Source organism: Muscardinus avellanarius, assembly GCF_963383645.1.
Source record: "Muscardinus avellanarius genome assembly, chromosome: 4".
In the NCBI taxonomy this organism is placed as follows: Eukaryota; Metazoa; Chordata; class Mammalia; order Rodentia; family Gliridae; genus Muscardinus; species Muscardinus avellanarius.
In genome coordinates this window covers 155,446,720-155,470,597 of record NC_137789.1, presented here as the reverse complement: position 1 = coordinate 155,470,597, position 23,878 = coordinate 155,446,720, and the positions used below count along the sequence as shown (strand labels likewise).

The 23,878-nt window shown below is 44.9% G+C and overlaps 1 protein-coding gene across 1 annotated transcript; it reads left to right on the top strand.

Moving 5' to 3' along the window:
- Positions 1 to 985: 985 nt before the first annotated feature.
- EEF1AKMT2 (EEF1A lysine methyltransferase 2) lies at positions 986 to 23,560 on the top strand (the record flags this gene model as incomplete). Its single annotated transcript, XM_080694977.1, has 6 exons — positions 986 to 1,086; positions 3,008 to 3,073; positions 4,220 to 4,355; positions 12,933 to 13,040; positions 16,750 to 16,966; positions 23,466 to 23,560. 6 exons carry the CDS (start codon positions 986 to 988, stop codon positions 23,558 to 23,560), a joined length of 723 nt encoding a protein of 240 aa, XP_080551103.1.
- Between the last annotated feature and the right edge of the window lie 318 nt (positions 23,561 to 23,878).

The window sequence follows — 23,878 nt, the reverse complement described above, 5'->3', positions numbered from 1 at the left end:
CCTGCCCAGGTAACAAAAATGTGGCCTTGGAAATAATCCGCTTTGGTTGGTAGGCAGCCTTGCCAGGGCCCTCTGAGATCCTCGTTTAGGCTACTGGACCACAAGAATTTCTTTCCTACTACAGAAAGTACTCTAGACGCTTTTTCTTGCCTTCTACTGCACAGCTATGCCAGACCAAGAGGCCGACTTAACCTCAGGTTCCCGGGTCCAGCGAGTCCGTAGAACAAGTCGCCGTATCTGGAGAGTGGTGCAGCTCGCCCACTGAAGCAGGCCTGAGATTTGGACAAGGCCAGGTGCCTGGCTCAGGGCGGAGCTGAGACCTAGCAGGCGGGACTCCCGCTGTGGGGCTTTTCCTACCACGGCACACCGAGCCCCTGAGGCTGGGGCACTTGCGGGAGTCGTAGGGCGTTGGGTTGCTTCCCTGGGCATTAACTTCCACGGGTGACTCGGGCCAGAAGAGGCCAGAATGTTTTTCCAAGCCAGAATCCCAGTCACAAATGAAATTAGCCTTCCGGGGAGCCAATAACGTGATGGACTGCACTTCCCAGGTGTGTCCACGATGTGGAGCCAAGAGGTGACTTGTGCATCTGGGTTGAGAGGTGCCGGCTTTAGGTAAGTCAGTGGCTTTCTTATCCAAAGTATCGCATTTTCCAAAATGCAAATGCAATACTGCAAAATAATGCAAAAGTACAATACTCTGAGAGCTCCTTTACAAACAGCAGTTCCCAAATAAAGTTGACCAAGCGGATGCTTCGGACGCTGGCTGGAGAGCGCGGGGTGGGAGGAGGCTCTGCCGCCCACGCCAGGGCTGGGAACCCGGACAGTCCAGGAGCCTGGCTCCCGCCGCGCCCACCAGCCCTTCCGCGAGCCGCCCGGAGCAGTAGAGAGGAGGTCCTCCCGCCGCCTAGAGGCGCCAGGCCCGCGCGTCCACTCTGCCCCGCCGCGTCTCTATGGCGGCCCACACGGCGACCTGGCGCGGAGCGGGATGAGCGCAGGCGGCGCTGCTGCCACTGCGGCCGCACGGTCCGTGGGGGGCAGCCCCGCGGAGGTTGGCTTCGTCCCGTCGGCTCTGGGGACCCGAGAGCAGTGAGTGTGGCGCGGAGCAGGGGAGGTGGCGGCGCCGCGGGGCCTGGGCCTGCAGAGGGTCGCAGGCTGGGGCTCCGGGGCTCGGGACGGCCTTGGGGGCGTGACCCGAGGGGTCCTTGGGGGCTGTAGGGGGTCTGAAGAGGAGCACTCGCCGGTCCGCCTCGAGGCTGGTGGGGTGCATCTCCGTCCCGAAGCTTTTGGGGAGGCTGTTTAGGGTCTAGAACCCGGGTGAGGTTGGGGACTAGGAGAGAGGCCGGATTGGCGGATAGAGTTGGTGGGCCGGGGCCAGAAAGTCCAGGGGCCCGCGAGCTGATGTGGGAGCCGGGAGGGCGGTGGAGACGGTGGGCATCTCGGGTGAGGAAGTGATCAGACCTAAAGCTGATGTTCAGTAATTATGTAATGAATTGACAGATGGATGCATGAATGTGGGGGAAAGTTAGGATGAGAGGGAACTTGGAGGGGTAAGAGTGAGCAGGGATTCTGGAGAGTGGAGTAGTAAAGCCAGGCAGATGAGAGGCGTGACTGTACTTAAAATGATTAAGAGAAAATTTAAGAAGAGGTTTAGACTACAGGGAGAGGTCCACATAGGAAAGCTACTGGTTTAGGAATGTGTGTGTACGTGTGTGTGGTTGGTGTTGGAGATTGAGCTACATTCCTAGCCCTATTTTTTTTTTTTTATCATCATCATCATCATTACTGGGGATTGAACCCAGGGGCATTCTACCTCTGAGCTACACCCCCTGCCTTGTTTTTTATTCTTTATTTTGAAACAAGGTCTCACTAAGTTGTGGAGGGCCTCACTAAGTAGTTGAGGCTATCCAAGAACAGCGATCCACTGGTCTCAGTCTCCCCAATGCTGGGATTACAAGCGGGGCCCACCAAACCTGGCTTCCCAGCCCCCCCTTTTTTTTTTCTTTTTGGTGGTACTGGAGGCTTTCTGCCTCTGGGCTATACTCCCATACCCATTTTATATTTTATTTGGAAACAGGGTCTCACTAAGTTGCTGAGAGCCTCACTAAGTAGCCGAGGCTGGTTTTGAACCTGTGCGATCCTCCTGTCTCAGCTTCCGAAGGGCTGGGATTACAAGTGTGCACCACCACGCTCAGCTTCCCAGCTCATTTTTTATTCTTTATTTTGAAACAGGGTTTCACTGAGTTGCAAAGGGCCTCACTAAGTAACTGATCCTCCTGTCTCAGCCTCCCAAATGCTGGGATTGCAAGCATGCGCCACCACCCCTGGCCTATTATTTTGAAACAGGGTCTCCCTAGGTTGCTGCATTGCTGAGACTGTCCTTGAGCCTGTGATCTTCTTGTCTCAGCCACCCAGGATTACAGGCCTTGCGGCACCACACCTGGCTAGGACTTAGATCTTAATATTAGCCTTTAAGCAGATTTTATTTTTGATGGATATCATTGTAAGCAGTTGCTGTACTGGTACAAAATTCCATATCTCCACATTGAAGACCAGTCTGTGGTAATGGTGCAGTGTATCTTATACAGTCACATCCTGGATATGGGTCTGGGACTTTGAGATCCTTGGACAGTTGTCTTTTGCATTTTAAACTATGTGCACTTACAGAGATAACATTAATATTTATTTTTGTGTGTGTGGTACCAGGAATGGAACCCAAGGGCATTCTACCTCCAAGCTATACCCCAGCCCTATTTTTTATTCTTTTTTCTGAAACAGGGTCTCACTGAGTTGCAGAGGGCCTCACTAAATAGCTGAGGCTGTCTGTGAACTGCGATCCTCCTGTCTCAGCCTCCCAAATCCTGGGACTATAAGTGTGCACCATGATGCCTGGCTCACTAATAATGTTTTAAACTTGTCGTAGTAGCTCTGTAATGTTTTGGAGACCTACATTTAATGCACAGCACAGTTTAATGCTAGAATTTTGCTTTGCGTTTTGTTGTTTATGTAGTTGGGATGCTGTCTATGAGCGGGAACTGCAGGCTTTCCAAGAATATGGAGATACAGGAGAAGTCTGGTGAGTTATAAAAAAATTAGCTAGGATTCGGAAATTGTATGCGTATATATGTGTGTCTTTATACTGAAGAAACACTCTTGGGATCTTGGGTTGAGTCTGGCTTAAGTGGGTAGATTTAAAACGTGTGTGTAGGTGTCTGTGTGTGTGTGATTCCATCTCTGAGATAAACTCCCCAGCTCTATTTTATTATTTATTTATTTATTTATTTATTTTGGTGGTACTGGGGTTCCTGGAAACCCTTCTACTTCTGGGCTACACTCACAGACCTATTTTTTACTTTTTTTTTTTTTTTTTAATTTGGAAACAGGGTCTCCTAAGCCAGCGCGTGTGGCTGGCTTCGAACCTGCGCGATCCTCCTGTCTCTGCCTCCCAAGCGCAGGGCTTACAAGTGTGCGCCACCACGCCCGGCTCTTACTTTTTATTTTGAGGCAGGCTCTCACTAAACTGCTGAGGGCTTCACGAAGTTTCTGAGGCTGCTGCAAACTGTGCTCCTCTTGTCTCAGCCTCCCAAGTACTGGGATTATAGGCGGGCACCACCATGCCTGGCTATTTCTTCTTCTTCTTTTTTATTGGGTGGTACTGAGGGTAGAAGCCAGGGGCTTTTCTACCTCCAGGCTATATTCCCAGCCCTATTTTATACTTTATTTGGAAACAGGGTCTCACTAAGTTGCTGAGAGCCTCAAGTAGCTGAGGCTGGCTTTGAACCTGTGCCATCCTCCTGTCTCAGCTTCCCAAGCGTGGGGATTACAAGCATGTGCCACCACGCCCGGCTTTTTCTTTTCTTATAATAACCCAGTTTTAGATTGATCAGAATATTAGGAAATTACTTTCATTCTATAGTTGTCATTTTTCAGTAAGCAGTACAGTTTTGAGCTATCTACATGTCCAAGACAGTAGTAGTTGGATATTTTCAAGTGTTAATGCTGATGTAGAGAAATACTAAAAATAATACACTGAACATCCTATTTTGTTCTATTTTTGGAGGTGTTTTCTCCTAAATAACAATTGAGAAAAAGTTGAATTAGTCCAATGTTACTCCTCACTGTCAAAAGAAGACTTGAGCACATAGTGTAAACAACTGTAATGAACTTTAATTGTAACTCTTGCTCTGTATCTGTTATTTGTAACTGTGTCTGTTTCTAACAGGTTTGGAGAAGAGAGTATGAATAGACTTATAAGGTGGATGCAGAGATGCCACATCCCACTGGACTCGGCAGTGCTCGATATTGGAACCGGAAATGGTGTTTTCCTGGTTGAACTTGTTGGTACTTTTAGTATTTATGTGTTTTAGCCAAGTTGGAAATGAAATTTTAAAAAAGTCTTTCAATTGGGGATTTCAACTGTCTAAATGTATGTATACGTACATATAAAGTAGTAGAGGAGTCATATCACTACCTTAAGAAGTCAGAGGATACAGAGGGAAGCTGCGTGGAGTTTGAGACAGCACTAAATGAATAATGCCTGTGGTGATCCTGAAAGACAGTCCTACATGCCATAATCTGCAATGTTGAAATCCCAAAGACCCAAGTCTTGAAGTCTAAGTTTCCCCAAATCACAATCGAATGTTGAAATCATAGGAGCCCAAATCCTGAAAACTGAAAAAAAGAAAAAAAAAAAGCCAAATTCTGAGACAGAGGTTAGTATATTTTTAGTTGTATGCGTGGCCCCTTGCATTCTGTTAGCTGGAATGAATACTGAGAAACTCAGGCGTTATTTTGGGGATGTGTCTGTGAGGATGTTTTCAGAGGAGATTAATGTCTGAGTCTGAGTAGAAAGGGAAGATCCTCCTCAGTATGGGTGGGCACTGTCCAGTGGGCTGGGGGCCTCGAGAGAACTAAACAGAAGATGAACTGGAGCCGGGCGTGGTGGCGCACGCTTGTAATCCCAACGCTTGGGAGGCAGAGACAGGAGGATCGCACAGGTTCGAAGCCAGTCTCAGCTACTTAGTGAGGTTGTCAGCAACTTAGTGAGACCCTGTTTCCAAATAAAATGTAGAAAAATAGGTCTGGGAGTGTAGCTCCGGGGTAGAAAGCCCCTGGGTTCCACCCCAGCACCACACACACAAATAATAATAAATAAATAAAAAATGGTGAACTGGTCTTTCTCTGAAAGGTAGGACAGTTTTCTTCTGTTGTTTTGAACATCAGAACTCCTGGCCTTTGGACTCCGGGACATATCTCATTGGCCCCTGGAGTTTTTTGGCCTTGGTCTGAGAGTTAACCCTATTGACACTCCTACTTCTGAGGCCTGTAGCCAGGTAGTAAGCCACACTGCTGGCATCCCAGACGACCCCCCTACTTGCAGACAGCCTGTCACGAGACTTCTCAGCCATCATGATGGTATGAGCCATTTCTTCAGTGAATGCCCTCGTATGTCTAGATACGCAGCATACTGATTTCTTTGGAGAACCCTGGCTTGCAGAGATTTGGTGTTAGGGGAATGTCACTTCTCTGTATCGTATTCTTTACAACACAGTGAAAGAAATCTGTGAAATTGTTCCATTGCAAAAAGCTGTGATAACTAAAGTATGCCAGCTTACTTAATGGTAAATGATAGAAGTTTGAAAGTAATTATTATTGGTGTGATGAGAACAAAATTGCGTAATTGCAATAACCACACAGTAACTAGACTTTCAAATGGACAATGTCTACTCACAAAGTTGGTAGACCAAAACCACTCTCCAGATAAAGGTACAGGGAAAGTTGGGCTTGGTGGTTAGTGGCCAGCCCCAGGTACTTTGTAAGGCCCTCTGCAATTTAGTGAGACCGTTTCACAACGAAGCAGAAAAAGCCAGGCATAGTGATGCATGCTTGTAATCCCAGTACTTGGGAGGCTGAGACGGAAGATGGCAGGTTTATGGCCAGCCTCAGCTAGCTAGGCCCTTTGCAACTCACTGAGACCCTGTTTCAAAATAAAGAATAAAAAAATAGGGCTGGGGCTTTAGCTTGCAGGTAGAGTACCCCTGGGTTCAATCTCCAGTACTAAAAACAAACAAAAAATAATAAAAAAACTTCCTCAATAAATTAAGAAATGTCCTTTTGTGCATTTACTTTTGTGAAAGATAACATTTCCTGATCTCTTGCTTTTTGAGCACACAGCTGATCCATCGTGGGTTTTGACCTGTCTCCTAAAAAGACTTAGGTTGTTTTCACAGTACTTTGGATGACCTCATAAAGCTGGGTGTATACCTCATCAGCCATAGTGATTTATGTTCATACATTTCACTCCTGATGTATTTCTTTTCTTTTCTTTTTTTTTTTTTTGAGGTACTGGGGATGGAACCCAGGGGCATTCTATCTCTGAACCACACCCTTGCCCTATTATTTTTATTCTTTATTTTGAAACAGGGTCTCACTGAGTTGCAAAGGGCCTAAGTAAGTAGCTGAGACTGTCTATGAACCGGGATCCTCCTGTCTCAGCCTCCCAAATGCTGGGATTACAAGCGTGCGCCACCACGCCTGGCTCTGATCTAATTTTAAGAATCCAAGCCAGGTGTGGTGGCGCACGCTTGTAATCCCCGCGCTTGGGAGGCTGAGACAGGAGGATCACATGGGTTCGAAGCCAGCCTCAGCTACTTAGTGAGGCTCTCAGCAACCTAGTGAGACCCTGTTTCCAAATAAAATATAAAAAAGGTCTGGGAGTATAGCCCGGAGGTAGAAAGCCTCTGGGTTCCACCCCCAGTACCACCAAAAAAAAAAAAAAAATCTAGTTTCACTGGGCGTGGTGGTGCTAGTTTGTAATCCCACGCTTGGGAGGCAGAGACTGGAAGATTGTGCTGGTTGGAAGTCAGCCTTGCTGGCTTAAGAGACCCTGTTTCCAAATAAAAATATAAAATAGGTCTGGGAGTGTAGCCCGGAGGTAGAAGGGTTCCATCCCCAGTACCACCAAAAGAATCCAGTTTGTGTGCTCAAGACCGTACTACTTGTGCATGGATCCTTAATGTACCTCAGGTCATATGCTTGCACAACATAGCTGTTATTATATAGTGTAGAGTGGCCTATGAAGCCTTTAGTCATGTTGGTAGTGTCTCAGCCTTTTAAATATGTCAATAAGTATCTTAAAATAGTTTATTTTGTGTGTGTGGTACTGGATTGAACCCATCGGATGTTACAGCTTTTCCTCTCAAACATGGAACATATTATAAAGAACTCAGTGGGGAAAATATGTAATTATATTCAATCAGCTATTTAATTTTTTTTTTTTTTGCGATACTGGGGATTAAACCCAGGGCATTCTACCCCTGAGCTACACCCCCAGCCCTATTTTTTATTCTTTATTTTGAAACAGGGTCTCACTGAGTGGCCGAGGGCCTCGCCGAGTAGCTGAGGCTGTCCGCGAACCGCGATCCTCCGGTCTCAGCCTCCGAGTGCTGGGATCACAGGCGTGCGCCGCGCCGTCCTGGGGATGTTAATTGCGTCTTCGTTGGATCATTAACATGTATTCTCTGTGCTGGAAGTTAGATGTAAAGAAGGCTCAGCACACTGCAGGATGTGTGTCAAACCTTGCCTTGTTTCATAAACATCTGTTGGGATGCTGCCACATCTGTTCACGTACATCAGTGTACGGCTGCAACCGCAGAACTGAGTAGGTGTAACAGACTGTATGGCTGCGAAGCTTTAGATGTTTGTTCTTTGTTTATAGAAAAAGTTTGCTGACCACCAATTCAATTTGTTTTTGGGAGCCGGGCGTGATGGCGCACACCTATAATCCCCGTGCTTGGGAGGCTGAGACAGGATCGCGCAGGTTCGAAGCCAGCCTCAGCTACTTAGTGAGGCTCTCAGCAGCTTAGTGAGACCCTGTTTCTAAATAAAATATAAAATAAGTTTGGGAGTATAGCCTAGAGGTAGAAGGCCCCTGGGTTCCATCCCCAGTATCACCAAAAAAAAAAAATTTATGGGGGGCGAGTAGGCTTTGTAGGTCGTGTAGTGTATTTACATTGTGTGGCATGTAAGTTTGGTTGTCTTTTTTCGCTATGTTAATATCCACCCATGATCATGGCTTATTTTTAGTACCTTTTCATTGATTACCTACATTTTTAATTTTTATTTTATTTTTTGCGCTACTGTGGATGGAACCCAGGGACATTCTACCTTTGAACTATACTCGCAACCTGATTTTTTATTCTTTATTTTGAAAACTGGGTCTCACTGAATTGCAAAGGGCCTCACTAAGTAGCTGAGGCTGTCCGCACACCACGAACCTCCAGTCTCAGCCTCCCGAATGCTGGGATTACAAGTGTGCGCCACCAGGCCCAGCTTTTTGCTACTTTCTGAGGCTTGCACCTGCAGTCCTGTCTTAGCCTCCCAAGTACTGGGATTACAGGCCTGAGCCAACACCCTTGGCTCCTGATGCCTTTCTTTCTGTGGTGCTGGGGATTGAACTGGGGACATCCTACCTCTAAGCTACACCCCCAGCCCTGTTTTATTTTTTATTTGGAAACAGAGTTTTATTCAGTTGCTCAGGGTCTCACTAAGTTCTGAGGCTATCCTCAAACCTAGGATCCTGGCGTCTCAGCCTCCCAATTATTGGGAGTGTGCCACTGTGCTGGGCTTCCTGATGTCTTTTTGTAGGTGACTGTCTCCTGGGTTCCTCATCTCCACGCTATGGTTGCTTTTAAGATTTTTTTTTTGTGTGTGTGTGGGTCTGGGGATGGAACCCAGGGACATTTGACCTCTGAGATACAGCCCCTGCCCTATTTTTTATTCTTTATTTTGAAACCAGGTCTCACTGAGTTGCAGAGGGCCTAAGTATCTGAGGCTGTCTGCGAACGGTGATCCTCCGGTCTCAGCCTCCCAAATGCTGGGATTACAAGCGTGCACCACCACACCCAGCAAGATTTTTCTATTTTTTATTTTTATCAAAATTAGTATGACGTACCTGTGTATGCTTTTCTTTTTTTTTTTTTTCTTTTCTGTTTTGAGTTTATGGTGCTTTTTTTTTTTTTTTTTTGTGGGTCTGGGGATGGAATCCAGGGGCATTCAACCTTCAAGCTACACCCCTGCCCTATTTTTATTATATTGAAACAGGGTCACACAAAGTTACGAGGCCTCACTAAGTAGCTGAGGCCGTCCGCGAACCGCGATGTTCTGGCCTCAGCCTCCCGAATGCTCGGATTACAAGCGTGCGCCACCACGCCCGGCCATGGAGCTCCTTGAATCTTGGCTTGAGACTCTTTGTCAGGATTGGAAGTTTCCAGCCATATGCCATTTTCTCCTGTCTCTTTCAAGTTTCTTCTTTTTTTTCAGATTACATATGTTCTTATGTTAGAAGTTGTATTCTGCCCCCTTTTAGATCTTTTAGGTTCTTTCTGGGTTTAGTTTTTCACTCTTTTGTCATTCTGTGTTTAGGAGGGATATTTTCTTCTTTAATTCATATTTTTAAATGATTTTGCAGTGTCTAATCTGCTATCGAGCCCACCCTTGAGTTTCTTAACGTAATTACTGTGTTTCAGTTCTGTTGGTCTGGTTCATTGTTAAGGTTTTTAGTTCTTTTCCACAGTTCTCCATCTAGCCATTGTTGTTTATTTCATTTGTTTTAAATTCAGTGTCTGGTAATTCTTCTATTTGGGTCTCCTTTGTCAGTTTCTCCCTGGTTTTTGGTCATTATTGTTTTCTTGGAATGTCTGCTTAATTTTCATTGGTGCCAGAAATTGAATGTGAAAAACGTTGAGTATAGTTTGAGGCTCCAGCTGATTGTCCTAGAAATGTAAAACATGTATATATAACTCTTATAAGTTGCACTATAAGAATAAACAGGCACGGAAGGAAGAACTTGTAAGAATTCGTTACTAGAGTCATCCTGGGTTCTCTGTCTCATAGAGAAATAATTGAGGAAAAGAGAAGGAAAGAAACCTGAAGAGTAGAGAGCGAAGCAGCTTAAAGGTTGGGAGGTGGGCATCAAAAACTGGGATGTGCCGGGCGTGGGCGCACGCTTGTAACCCCAGCATTCGGGAGGCTGAGACTGGAGGATCACGGTTCGCCGACAGCCTCAGCTATGTGGTGAGGCCCTTTGCAACTCAGTGAGACCCTGTTTCAGAAATAAGACTAAGAAATAGGGCTGGAGCCGGGCGTGTAATCCCCGCGCTTGGGAGGCTGAGACAGGAGGATCGCACGGGTTTGAAGCCAGCCTCAGCTACTTAGTGAGGCGCTCAGCAGCTTAGTGAGACCCTGTTTACAAATAAAGTAAAAAATAGGTCTGGGAGTCCCGGAGGTAGAAAGCCTCTGGGTTCCACCCCCAGTACCACCAAAAAAATAAAAATTAAAAAAAAAATAAATAAAATAAAATGCCTTAAAAAAAAAAAAGAAATAGGGCTGGGCATGTAGGTTGGAGGTACAGTGCCCCAGGGTTCTATCCCAGTACCAAAAAAAAAAAGGTACGTGCCAGGTGCTGAGGTGCATGTCTGTAATCCCTGTACTAGCGAGTCTGAGACAAGAGGATCACAGGTTTGAGGCCAGCCTCAACAACATAAGATGACTCTCAGCAACCTAACGAGTCCCTGTTTCACAATAAAAAAGGGCTGGGGGTGCAGCTCAGAGGTAGAATGACTCCATGCTCAATCTACGGTACCACACACACACAAAAGGGGGGAGGGATGTTAGTCCTTGAGGTTACAAATAAAAATAATTAGGGACCCGGACGTGGTGGCGCCCGCTTGTAATCCCCAAGCTTGGGAGGCGGAGACAGGAGGATCATTCAGGTTCGAAGCTAGCCGCACTGGCTTAAGAGACCCTGTTTCCAAAAAAAAAAAAAAAATAGGTCTGGGAGTGTAGCTCAGAGGTAGACGGGTTTCCAGGAATCCCAGTACCACCAATTAAAAAAAAAAAAAAAAATCAGGGAACAAATGCTCTGGGGAAAATATTTGGTACGTGTGTTCCTTGAATTTATTTATTTATTTTTTTTTTCTTTGGTGGTACTGGGCATGAAACCCAGGGCTTTCTACCTCTGGGCTACACTCCCAGACCTATTTTAAATTTTATTTGGAAACAGGGTCTCGCTAAGTTGCTGAGAGCCTCACTAAGTAGCTGAGGCTGGCTTTGAGCCTCCGTGATCCTCCTGTCTCCGCCTCCCAAGTGTGGGGATTACAAGTGTGCGCCACCACGGCTGGCTCCTTGAATTTAGATTAGGTATCAGTGGCTTGGGGTTGAAGAGTGAGTCTGAATGGCTGGTGTGGTGGGAGTAGGTTGTGAGTTTTTTTGGGGTTTTGTTTTTTGTGGTTCTAGGGCTAGAACCCAGGAGCCTTCTACCTCTGGTCTGTACCCCCAGCCCTATTTTATTTTTTACTTGGAAGCAAAGTCTCATTAAGTTGGTGAGGGCCTCACTAAAGTGCTGAGGCTGAGGCTGATTTCAGCCCTGTGATCCTCTGTCTCAGCCTTCCATGTACTGGGATTACAGACCTGAACCACCGTGCCTGGTTGTAGGTTGTGGGTTTTTTGTTTTTTTTTTTGGTGCTGGGGTTTGAACCCAGGGATATTCTTTTTTTTTTTTTTTTTTTGGTGGTACTGGGGTTCCTAGAAGTTCTTCTACCTCTGGGCTACACTCCCAGACCTACTTTTACATTTTTATTTGGAAACCGGGTTGAACCCAGGGATATTCTACCTCTGAGCTATGTCCTGCCATCATCCTGTCTCAGCCTCTAATCCCAGCTACCGGGATTACAGCCGTGTGCCACCATGCTAGCTGCAGGTTGTGCTTTCAGGGCATTCTGCCTCCAAGCTACGCCCCCAGACCTATTTTTTATTCTTTCTTTCTTTCTTTCTTTCTTTCTTTCTTTCTTTCTTTCTCTCTTTCTCTCTTTCTTTCTTTCTTTCTTTATTTTTTGGTGGTACTGGGGTTCCTGGAAGCCCTTCTACCTCCGGGCTACACTCCCAGACCTATTTTTACATTTTTATTTGGAAACATGGTCTCCTAAGCCAGCACACGTGGCTGGCTGCGAACCTGCGTGATCCTCCTGTCTCTGCCTCCCAAGCGCGGGGATTACAAGCGTGCGCCACGCCCGGCTATTCTTTATTTCTAAATAGGGTCTCACTGAGTTGCAAAAGGCCTCTCTAAGTAGCTGAAGCTGGCCATGAACCTTGATCCTCCTGTCTCAGCTTCCCAAGTGCTGGGATTACAAGCGTGCGCCACCACGCCTGGCTGGGAACTTTTTTGTTTTCTGTATTTCCTTTGAAATTGTTTTTAGCCTCATTGGTCTAAAAATGTTTCTTGTAATTAATGGTGGGATGAAGAGTAGAAGCCACCAAGTTCTTGCCACAGGCCCCGCAGGCCCTAGAAGGGTTTATGGCTAATACGCAGCTCGAGGACAGTAATGCCTGCCCAGCCTGACTCACGGGCTTTTTGTAAAGATGGAATTAATGGAATATTTGAAAAACAAAAAAGTACTGTATGAGTACAGGTGGCTAATCACATGGCTGGGGAGAATTGGATAATTTATAATTACACTGAAGCAAAAATGAAAAATCAGTAACTTGCTACATATGCATTTAATTTACTAGTATAACTTAATTGGGTTAAGTAACATTTATGACATTTAGATGTGAATTGGAGCATTTTAGTAACAGAAGTGAATACAACATTTTTCTGCTTGAGGGCTTATACATACACTTTCATTATCTTTGAGTAAATTTCTTTCTGAAAAAGAAATCAAGTATTACAAGAGCAACGAATTGTCATATAACTTTAAACTTGGTTTCTATTTAGACTTTAGAACAAAATGTAAACATTGTATATTATTGGATATTACATGTCATTTGATCTAAAACAAATTTAAAACAACCCTAGTACTAAGGGAATGTTGTAATTCATAAGCCAAAAATCATATTAAAACTTAAACTGAGGTGTAAAATTATTTTTCTGTCTCTAGGCAAAATTCGGTTTCTCTAATATTACTGGAATTGATTACTCTCCTTCTGCAATTCAGCTTTCTAGAAGTATTATAGAGAAAGAAGGGTTATCGAACATTACATTGAAGGTAACTATTATTTATATTATTGTACTTTTATTCATAATGAAAGTTATAAAGTTTAAATGTTTCTAAAGTCCATTAACCTGACATCTTTGGAACTTAATTGAAGATTAACCATAAATAGTACAATCGAAGCGTCTGCACATCGCTTCTGAGGATTTCGCGTCAGTTCAGGGCGCTTCCTCTTTGTGCTCCTGTCTTGTCATCTACTGACCCTCCGTGTTTGCAAAAGTGCAATTCATACCTACCCACGGTTGACCAGATTAAAACTGCAGATGCATAGAATGGTATACGTCACCCAAGGTCACTTAGGTTACTTCTTTGTTTGGTACTGGGGATGGAACCCAGGTGCATGCTACCTCCAAGCTACACTCCTAGCCCTAGTTTTTATTCTTCATTTTGAAACAGTGTCTCACTAAGTTGGGGAGGGCCTCACTAGCGGAGGCTGGCTGGGAACCTGCGGTCCTCCCTTCTCAGCCTCCCAGGTACTGGGATTGCAAGCGTGCGCCACAACACTTGGCTCATTTAGTTTATTTTTCTGTCCTAAGATCAGTGAGATGATGGTTCTTAAATTTGTATTTCTTGCCCAGGACTTTTGTCTGAGCTCTAGAATTATGTAAAAGCTGCTTATCCTAAAAGTCCACTTGGACAGCTAACTGTAAACTTGATTATCTCAGAATGAAATTCTTAATTTCCTCCTAAAACCTGTTTTTTCTAGTCTTTTCCATTTCTGTCCATGATGGCGCCTTTCACCTGCTAAGCTAACCCCCACCCAGGGAGGCGTCCTTGATGCTGCTCGTGCCTTCGGGCCTAATGTCCACGTCTGTTGGTTTTGCTTTCAGTCTGTCAGGAGCGTGAGCATCCCTTTGTACTTGAACTGCCTCCTGCAAAACCCGTCCCGCCATCCGGCGTGGTGGCGCACACCTGCAATGCCCACACTTGCGAGGCTGAGACAGGAGGATTGCAGGTTGGAGGTCAGCCTCTGCAACTTAGCAAGATTCTCAGCAACTTAGTGAGATCTGTTTCAGAATAAAAATTAAGATAGATTTAGAAGCCGGGCGCGGTGGGCACGCTGTCACCCCAGCATTCGGGGGGCTGGGACCGGAGGATCGCGGTTCTCAGACAGCCTCAGCCACTTAGGGAGGCCGCCCGCAACTCAGTGAGACCCTGTTTCAAAATAAAGAATAAAGCCGGGCGTGGTGGCGCACGCTTGTCATCCCCGCGCTGGGGAGGCGGAGACAGGAGGATCGCGCAGGTTCGAAGCCAGCCGCGCGCGCTGGCTCAGGAGACCCTGTTTCCAAATAAAACTGTAAAAATGGGTCTGGGAGTGTAGCCCAGAGGTAGAAGGGCTGCCAGGAACCCCGGTACCACACACACACACACACACACACACACACACAAATAAATATAAATAAATAAATAAATAAAAAGCAAAATAAAGAATAAAAAATAGGGCAGGGGCTGTAGGTCAGAGGTCAAATGCCCCTGGGTTCCATCCCCAGACTGCAAAAAAAATAGATAAATAAAAGAGAGAGAGAGATAGCTCAGAGGTATCTGTGCTTCTGCTTCTGGGTTCAGTCTCCAGTAATACATACATGCACGTGTGCGTGCGCCCCCACGGTCCGTTCATGTTACCTTCAGAGTGGAGTGCGGACCCCCGCCCGCCTCCACGGAGTCCTTCCTTGCTTACTTCAGCGCCTCGTCTCTTCCTCCGCAGCCACACTTGAAACACTCAGGCTAATTTTCAAGTGTTAGTCTGCTTTCCTCTGCTGCGCTGTTCTGCCCGACCTTAGCACTTTGCCCTCTTCTCAGTATTTGGTCTCTGCTCAGAGACCTCCTTAGAGCGCCTCCCAGACCACTTGCTCCGAAGTCTTTCTCCTCCTCGCCACCTACTGTCTTATTGCTCTTTTTATTTTCTTATTAGCACTTTATCTAAAGTTATTTGTTTAGCCTGTGTCTTAGTCTGTTTTCTCTTGCGATAACTCTGTATTGCAGACTGGGTATTATTTTTTATTTTTATTTTTTTGTGGTACTGGGAATGGAGCTTAGCGGCATTCTACCTCTGAGCTACACCCCCAGCCCTATTTTTCATTCTTTATTTTGAAACAGGGTTTCGCTGAATGCAAAGGGCCTCACTAAGTGGTTGAGGCTGGCTGCGGCCCAGATTTTCCTGCCTCAGCCTCCCAAATGCTGGGATTACAGCCAGGCGTGGTGGTGCACACTAATAATCCCAGCATTCGGGAGGCTGAGACAGGAGGATCCAGGTTCGTGGCCAGCCCCAGCTACTTACTTAGTGAGGCCCTCTGCAACTTAGTGAGACCCTGTTTCGAAATAAAGAATAAAAAATAGGGCTGAATAAAATTAATAAAATTAATTAAGAATAAAAAATTAGCCTGAGTGTTTCAAGTGTGGCTGCGGAGGAAGAGACGAGGCGCTGAAGTAAGCAAGGAAGGACTCCGTGGAGGCGGGCGGGGGTCCACACTCCACTCTGCATGCTTAGACACAGGACGGATTCTGAAGGTAACATGAACGGACTGTGGGGGCGCACGCACACGTGCATGTATGTATTACTGGAGAATTCTCAGAGGGAGAATGCCCCTGGGTTCTTATCCCCAGAACCGCCAAAAAAAAAAAAAAAAAAAAAATTGCTGGGATTGCAAGCGTGCACCACCACACTTGTAATTATTCCAGGCTCAAAATACAATTTTAAGTTGATAGGAATTTTAGAGAAAATTCTTTTTAAACCTTAAATTGCTTGATTTTTTTTTTTTTTTTTTTTTTTTTTTGGTGGGTCTGGGGATGGAACTCAGGGGCATTTGACCTCCGAGCCACACCCCCTGTCCTATTTTTATTCTTTATTTTGAAACAGGGTCTCACTAAGTTATGGAGGGCCTCACTAAGTAGCTGAGGCTATTCGCAAACTGCGATCCTCTGGTTTCAGCCTCCCAAATGCTGGGATTACAAGCGTGTGTCACCACGCCCGACTCTTAATTATTTTTTAAATACCTTTTCTGAATTAAGTTCATTGGTAAATTTTTATAAATATTTCATAGAATTGAGGGAGATCATTATTTCAACTATTTAAATTGTATCAGGTGATTGAAAATGAGATGCTATTGTATGACTCTAAGAATCTAAAGTGCACGTATTTCCCCAGTAGTGTAATTACAGTTTAAGCAGTCATTTAGTTTCTTACGCTTTGTGCCATTTATTGTACCCTGTTGTATCTTTTCAGGCTGCTGAGTCAGTGCAGAACTTTTGACTTGCCAAGTTTGCATTAGGTCACACAACTAGGAGTGTAACTTAAAACCTTTTCCCCAGTGACCTGAGGCCCAAATAAATGTTGTCAGTTTGATAAATATGTCAGCTATTTTACTTTTACATAGAAACAGCTCTTTCACCCGTCGGGCTTGTGGGCCCCAGAATGTGCTGGTCTGCTAGTGGTAGCACTCCACCTGGCTTTGATTTGTTTCTGAATTTGTAGACATTTGGAATGTCCAGGAAACACTGTCAGCCTTTCTGACTAATCTTGGCTTTAATGATCTTGGAATGGAGCTCGTAAATGTTAGCTATAAAATTGAAAATATGTTTATTATACATAAAATGGCATCACAGTTAAGGGCCCTTTTACCCCTAAGCTTTTACAGGTTGCCACTTACATTCCGCAAAGGTTGTGTGTTAATTGTTCTCATATAGGCATTGCGTTTTAATACAGGTAGAAGACTTTTTGAATCTTTCCACAAAACTTTCTGGATTTCATCTTTGTATTGACAAAGGAACTTTTGACGCCATCAGCCTCAGCCCTGATGGTGCGGTTGAGAAGAGGAAGCAGTACGTGAAATCTCTGTCCGGGGTGTTGAAGGAAGGAGGCTTTTTTCTGATAACCTCATGTAACTGGACCAAGGAAGAATTGCTAAACGAGTTCCGTGACGGTGAGTGGCGGTGGTGTTCAGATGTGCGGCTTCGGTCTCTCTCCTTACGCAGGCTCGCCCTGTGTGTTGTGCTTTACTTCTCTGTTTGTGGGAATTGCCTGTTTTTCTTCTCTGTTTAATGACCTCAGTAATAACTTTTAACTGTACATACAAAGCAGAGAGAAATAACATTGGTTGAGATCCAGAGGCCTTTGTAAAAAATTTCCCAGAAATCCTGGCAGTTAAGTACTAAATTTATGAGCCTGTAAAAATCAAGTTCTTTATTTAAGCAATGCAATCTTTTAGTTAAGCGACACAATCTATTATTTAGAAGAAAAAAAAAAAGCAAATAGATTGTGCTTTTGACTTAAGTATACTGATCCACTATCAAATTTATAATAATGCAAGTGAAAGTAATATTTTACTTCAGTCATGAAAGTTTAATTTTTTTTTTTTTTTTTTGGTGGTACTGGGGATTGAGCCCAGGGGCATTCTACCTCTGAGGTATATTATATTCAACCCCATTTTATTTATTTATTTATTTATTTATTTATTGTAATAGGGATGGAACCCTTCTACCTCTGGGCTACACTCCCAGACCTATGTTATATTTTTATTTGGAAACAGGGTCTCTTAAGCCAGCGAGGGGTTTCAAACCTGCTATCCTCCTGTCTTGGGTGGTACTGGGGGTGGAACCCAGAGGCTTTCTACTTCCGGGCTATACTCCCAGACCTTTTTTTTTTTTAATATATTTTATTTGGAAACAGGGTCTCACTAAGTTGCTGAGAGCCTCACTAAATAGCTGAGGCTGGCTTCGAACCCGTGTGATCCTCCTGTCTCAGCCTCCCAAGCGCAGGAATTACAAGTGTGCGCCACCACGCTTGGCCTCATGCTGAATGAGAATTTTAAATTTTTTTTTTTCTTGGTGGTACTGGGGATGGAATCCAGGGGCCTTCTACCTTTGGGCTACACTCCCAGACCTATTTTATATTTTTTATTTGGAAATAGGGTCTCTTAAGCCAGCGGAGGCTGGCTTTGAACCTGTGCAATCCTCTTGTCTCAGCCTCCCAAGTGTGGGGATTGCAAGCGTGTGCCACCATGCCCGGCAAGAGTTTTAATTTTATAGATACTTTATATATCATGCTCTATAAGTCTTGTAGGTATTTAGGATTTGTCCTCAGTGTATGTAGAATAATTATTTTTAGGATGGGTGTGGTGGCACTTGCTTGTAATCCCAGTACTTGGGAGGCTGAGACATGAGGATTGCAGGTTCGAGGACAGTTTCAACAAGTAGTGAGACTCATCAATTTAACAAGACCCTGCTTTATGTATTTATTTATTTATTTATTTATTTTTTGTGGTACTGGGGGTGGAACCCAGGTACTCCCAGACCTATTCTATACTTTATTTGGAAACAGGGTCTCACTAAGTTGCTGAAGCCTCACTGAGTAGCTGAGGCTGGCTTCGAACCCGTGCGATCCTCCAGTCTCAGCCTCCCAAGCCCTAGGATTACAAGCGTGCCCGCCACGCCCGGCCCAGACCGTTATCAAATAAAGCTGTGTGCGGTGGTGCACGCTTTATAATCTCAACACTTGGGACACTGAGGCAGGAGGAGCGTAGGTGCGCGGCCAGTCTCAGCTACTTAGGCTTTCCACAACTTAGTGAGACCCAGTTTCAGAATAAAGAATAAAAAACAGGGGTGAGGGTACAGCTCAGAGGTAGAGTGCCCCTGTGTTCAGTGCCCAGTACAACAAAAGTAAATAAATAAGAAAATGAAAATAGAGTTAGGCGTTTAGCTCCGAATCCTGCGCTCACTCCCTAGTACCACACACACCAAAAGAGATTGTTTTAACATTGCACAGAAACAAAATATGGAGAATTGATACAGGTCCTGCCTACTAATTTTTTCCCTCTCTGTATTGAGGATTGACCCCAGGGAATTCTATGCTTCCATCTCTGCTCCCCATCCTCCACCCCCATCTTGAGCTACACCCTTACCCATTTTTTATTTCGAAATAAGAATCTCTCTGAGGATTTGAGAGCTGCTGAGACTCTTGCTAAGTTGCTGAAGCTGGCCTCAGTCCTGCGATCCTCCTGTCTCAGCCTCCCAAGTGCTGGGATCACAGGCGTGCAGCACTGTGCCTGGTTTACTTCCTAATTCTTTTTTTTTTTTTTTTTTTTTGTGGTACTGGGGGTGGAACCCAGGGGCTTTCTACCTCTGGGCTACACTCCCAGACCTATTTTATAATTTATTTGGAAACAGGGTCTCACTAAGTTGCTGAGCGCCTCACTAAGTAGCTGAGGCTGGCTTCGAACCTGTGCGATCCTCCTGTCTCAGCCTCCCAAGTGCAGGGATTACAAGCGTGCACCACCACGCCCGTCTTACTTCCTAATTCTTGAGGAAGTCTGCCTTTTTTCACAAGTTGCGAGGCAGGATCCTTATTTTCCCGTTTGCCAAGTGTGACTAGTTCTGTGTCTCCTAATCAGGGCCTGGTGAGAAATGGGTCTATAATCTATACCCAGAACATGTTGCATTCCCTGGCAGACTGTTCCTTGAATCTTTTATGGAATATTTTATCTGCCGTTTGTTTAGGCAGGGCACAGGAATTTCTGGGAAAGTATTTTGAGAATCTTTAGGTATGTGTGTACTTTTTCCTTAGAATCCTTTTCAGTTCAATACTAATTTTTTCCTAGGGAGGGATGGAAGGAATTTTCAGGAGGAAGTCTTCAAAGAACGCTACGGAACTCCATATTGGGTTAGATTTCTGAACCTCAGCTGTCACAAGCTAGTAAGAAATCGGTCACCTCCAGGGAGCAGTTCGCTGCGTACTGTTATTTATGGCCACACTGCACACACCCTATCCTAGATTTCGTTTTCTTATTGGCATTAAGGGACTAGGCAGGGAGAACACTTAACACGTGTCCTTTTGTGCACACACAGTGGCTTTGATGGATTATTTAATGCAAAACCCCAAGTGTCTGAGGCTGGACGTGTGGGCATGTGGCTTCATTACCATGGCCTCTGGAAACCAAGAATTGCATGTGATTTATTGTCTTTTATTTTCTGCCATTAACTTTATTATCTTCCACATTAAAGTTGTTTCCTTTAGTGCTCTTGAGGCCCCGTCCCCTTAGCCTTTCCCTCTTCCTGAAGCTTGACAGTTTTAATAAACACTGAGTTACGCTGCATACGGCAAGTCCCTTACTTGGTGTTTAAGTACAGGTGTTCTCTTTTACCCCTGGAATCAGCAGACAAAAACATACTTGTCTGTCCTTGATAATGAGGAACAGACTTTAGCCGGGTAGAGAGTACTTAAGTGTGTCTGGGTCTGAGAACTGGTGAGTAAACTCTTTATGTTCAGTTTTAGAGCTAAACGGAATTAAATAAGCACAGTGTTCTGACAGGAAGTGTCAGAGGAGCCAGAGCGCATCGAGGACGCGCCTGAGGCCCGAGTCTCCCGGGAGGCGCCGCTGGAGTAGGTGCGGTGCCGAGCGCCCGCGGCTCCTCCGTCGCGCCTTGGCAGCGATGCGCTCTTCCCTTGACGGCGCTTTGTAACACCCACACTGTGTTGCCATTTATTTTAGTGAGGGACAGTTTGAAGCAGTTGCCAGATGGTAGGGTGTTTTTCTTTCTTTTTTGGTACTGGGTATTGACCCGAGGGGCATTCTACCTCTGAGCCACACCCACAGGCTTAGTTTATTTTTTATTTTGAAATAGGGTCTCACTAGGTTGCTGAGAGTCTTAAGTTGCTGAGGCTGTCATGGAACCTGTGGTCCTCCTGTCTCAGCTTCCCAAATAGTGGGCATATACCACCACGCCTGGTTCTATTTTTATTTTCAAGTAGGGTCTTGCTAAGTGGCTGAGACTGGCCTTGAAAATCCTAACTCAGCCTCCAAGTACTGGGATTACAGCGCCGCCACAGCCAGTTTAGAGTGTTTTAATTTATGACAACCCGTTTTACTATAAAAGTAATCCTGAGCCGGGCGTGGTGGCGCACGCTTGTAATCCCAGCATTCGGGAGGCTGAGACCGAGGATGGGAGGCTGAGACCGGAGGATCGCGGTTCAAGGGCAGCCTTAGCTACTTAGTGAGGCCCTTTGCAACTCACTGAGACCCTGTTTCAAAATAAAGATTAAAAATTAGGGTAGGGGGTGTAGCTCAGAGGTTGAATGCCCCTGGGTTCCATCCCCAGACCCGCAAAAATAAAAAAGTAATCCTGATGTAATATGAATATAATTTAAAATGTTAATAACCTCAATATATAAGCATATAGATTAAAATAATTTATTTTATTTTATTTTTTTTGCGGGTCTAGGAATGGAACCCAGGGGCATTCTGCCTCCGAGCTACACCCCCTGCTCTATTTTTTATTCTTTATTTTGAAACAGGGTCTCGCTAGGTTGCAGACAGGCTCACTAGCTGAGGCTGTCCGCGAACCATGAGCCTCCGGTCTCACCTCCCTGGTGCTGGGATTACAAGCGTGCGCCACCACGCCCGGCTCTAGATTAAAATAATTTAAATAATTTTTTAGCTATCAGTGGAGTACAATGACGAGTTAAAAGTTTTGTCTGTTACATACTGAAACTTAAATTTTGTAGGGTTAGGTTCAATGAATTAAAAAGTTGATCCTCAGCCAGGTATGGTGGTGCACAGCTGTAACCCGAGTATTTGGGAGGCTGAGACAGGAGGTCCTAAGTTTGAGGCTAGCCTCAACAATTTAGCAAGCTTCTGTTTCAAAATAAAAAATAAAAAGGATTGGAGGAGGCGTAGCTTGGAGGTAGAATGTTGCTGGGTTTAATCCGTAGTTCACCTGCACCCCAAAAAATGTTAATCCTGGAAAATTGACACAGGTTTATTTTCTGTTGAAATTTTGTATTTTAAGCACATGTGAATCTTCTGAAGACAAGTATGGCCATACACGTGGGTGCCCAACACACCGGCTCCATCTTCCAGCATTTGAGTATGGTATTTTATTTTTGTTATGCTGGGAATCCAACCCAGGGGCATTCTACTTCTGAGTGACGCCCCCCTATCCTATTGTGTGTGTGTGTGTGTGTGTGTGTGTGTGTGTATGTTTGGAACCCAGGGGCTTCTCTACCTCCAGGCTTTACTCACTCCCAGACCTATTTTATACTTTATTTGGAAACAGGGCCTGAGTTGCCGAGAGCCTCACTAAGTAGCTGAGGCTGGCTTCGAACCTGTGCAATCCTCCTGTCTCAGCCTCCCAAGGGCTGGGATTACAAGTGTGTGCTACCACACCCGGTTCCCCCTACTCTTATTTTTAAATTTTTATTTGGAAACAGGGTCTCACTAAGTTGATGTATGCTTTCCTGAGTTGCTGAGGCTGGTTTTGACCCTGCCAGCCTCCTGTCTCAGCCTCCCAACTACTGGGATTATAGGCATGTGCCACCATGTCCAGCTTTCCTCTGCCTCTTTAGTTCTCATTTTGAGATCGGGTGTTGCTTAGTTGCTGGACTCACCTCTAACTTGTGATCCTCCAAGTACTGGGATTATAGGTGTGTGCAGCGCATGCAGTTTACTACCAGCTTTAATGACCTTTTTAATATTTGGCTGGTAAGAGTTTTTGGAGTTTGGTAAAGAATATGAATTTGAATGTGTATAAAATTTGAATTGAGTATAAAAGTTCAGTTGATGCTGTAATAAATTGTGTGTGTGTGTGTGTGTGTTGTACTGGGGGTTGAATCCAGGGCATTCTACCTCTCAGCTGAGCTGCGCCCTTAAGGGCAGTAAGCTCTTTCACACCGTGGGGCGCTCACCACCACCGCCATCTGCAGCGCCTTCCCTCTGCAAATTAGTTTTACTTCCAAATTTCTCATCCTTTCTGTATTAAGAGCTTTTATATGTGTGATGTGGATTAACTGAGTTTCTACGTAGAAAGCCATGTGAAAAACAGTGCCTGGTATAGGGTAAGGATTCCACAGTGCTGCTACTTCATACAAGAGACGTGAGGGGAGCCGTGGGTGGAGGGATGGGGACAGGAAGTGGGGAGATGGGGCGGAGCCGGGGGGCGCACGCCCGGGATTCCTGTACTTGGGAGACAGACAGGAGGATCTCAGCTTCAAGGACAGCCTCAGCAAGTAGTGAGACTCTCGGCATCCTGGTGAAACCCTTTTTCAACATAAAAAATAAAATAAGTCTGTGGGTTTAGCTCAGAGGTAGAATGCCTCTGGGTTCAATGCCCAATACCACAAAAGAAAGAAAGAAGGGAAAAAAGAAAGAGAAAGGAAGGAAAAAGAAATGTGGGATGGCGCAAAGGCCTCTTTTCTGCAGTTTGTTTCTGGTCTCATCTGTTTCTTATTCATTTCAGAGTGTTTTGGGTGTGTACACACATGCCATACACACAGTAAAGCTGGAAAATCACAAAGTGAAGTTGTCACCATTTACAGTTTGAAGTCCCACCATTTTATAAATAATTTAAAAGTACAGTGTTAATATCTGTTTCCCTTAACTAGAAAAAAGATCTAGTCCCTAATAAAAGTATTTTAATTTTGTCTGACAGGCTTTGAACTCTTTGAAGAGCTTCCAACACCCAAATTCAGTTTTGGAGGCAGGTCTGGTAATAGTGTAGCAGCGCTGGTTTTCCAAAAAACGTGAGACTCTTTGGACAAATTCAGGTAGCTTTTTAAAAGAAGCTACACAGAAGCGCAGGCCTGACGTGGAAAGTGCCAGTGTGAATAAATGTTTGTAAGTACACTGGAGGCGCGTAGTGGAGAGGAGGGGGCAGTGGGAAGGTGGCCAGCATGTAAGTGGCTGGTCTTTAGATATTGACCAACAATTTAAAAATTTATTTTGTCTTTGAATGAAATGTTTTTCTTTTTCACTTAAAACAAGTTTCTGTAACTAAAAAATTATACAAACTTTAAAGCAGTAAATGAATTTACAAAACACATGTATTCTTGATGTTTGTGCCTT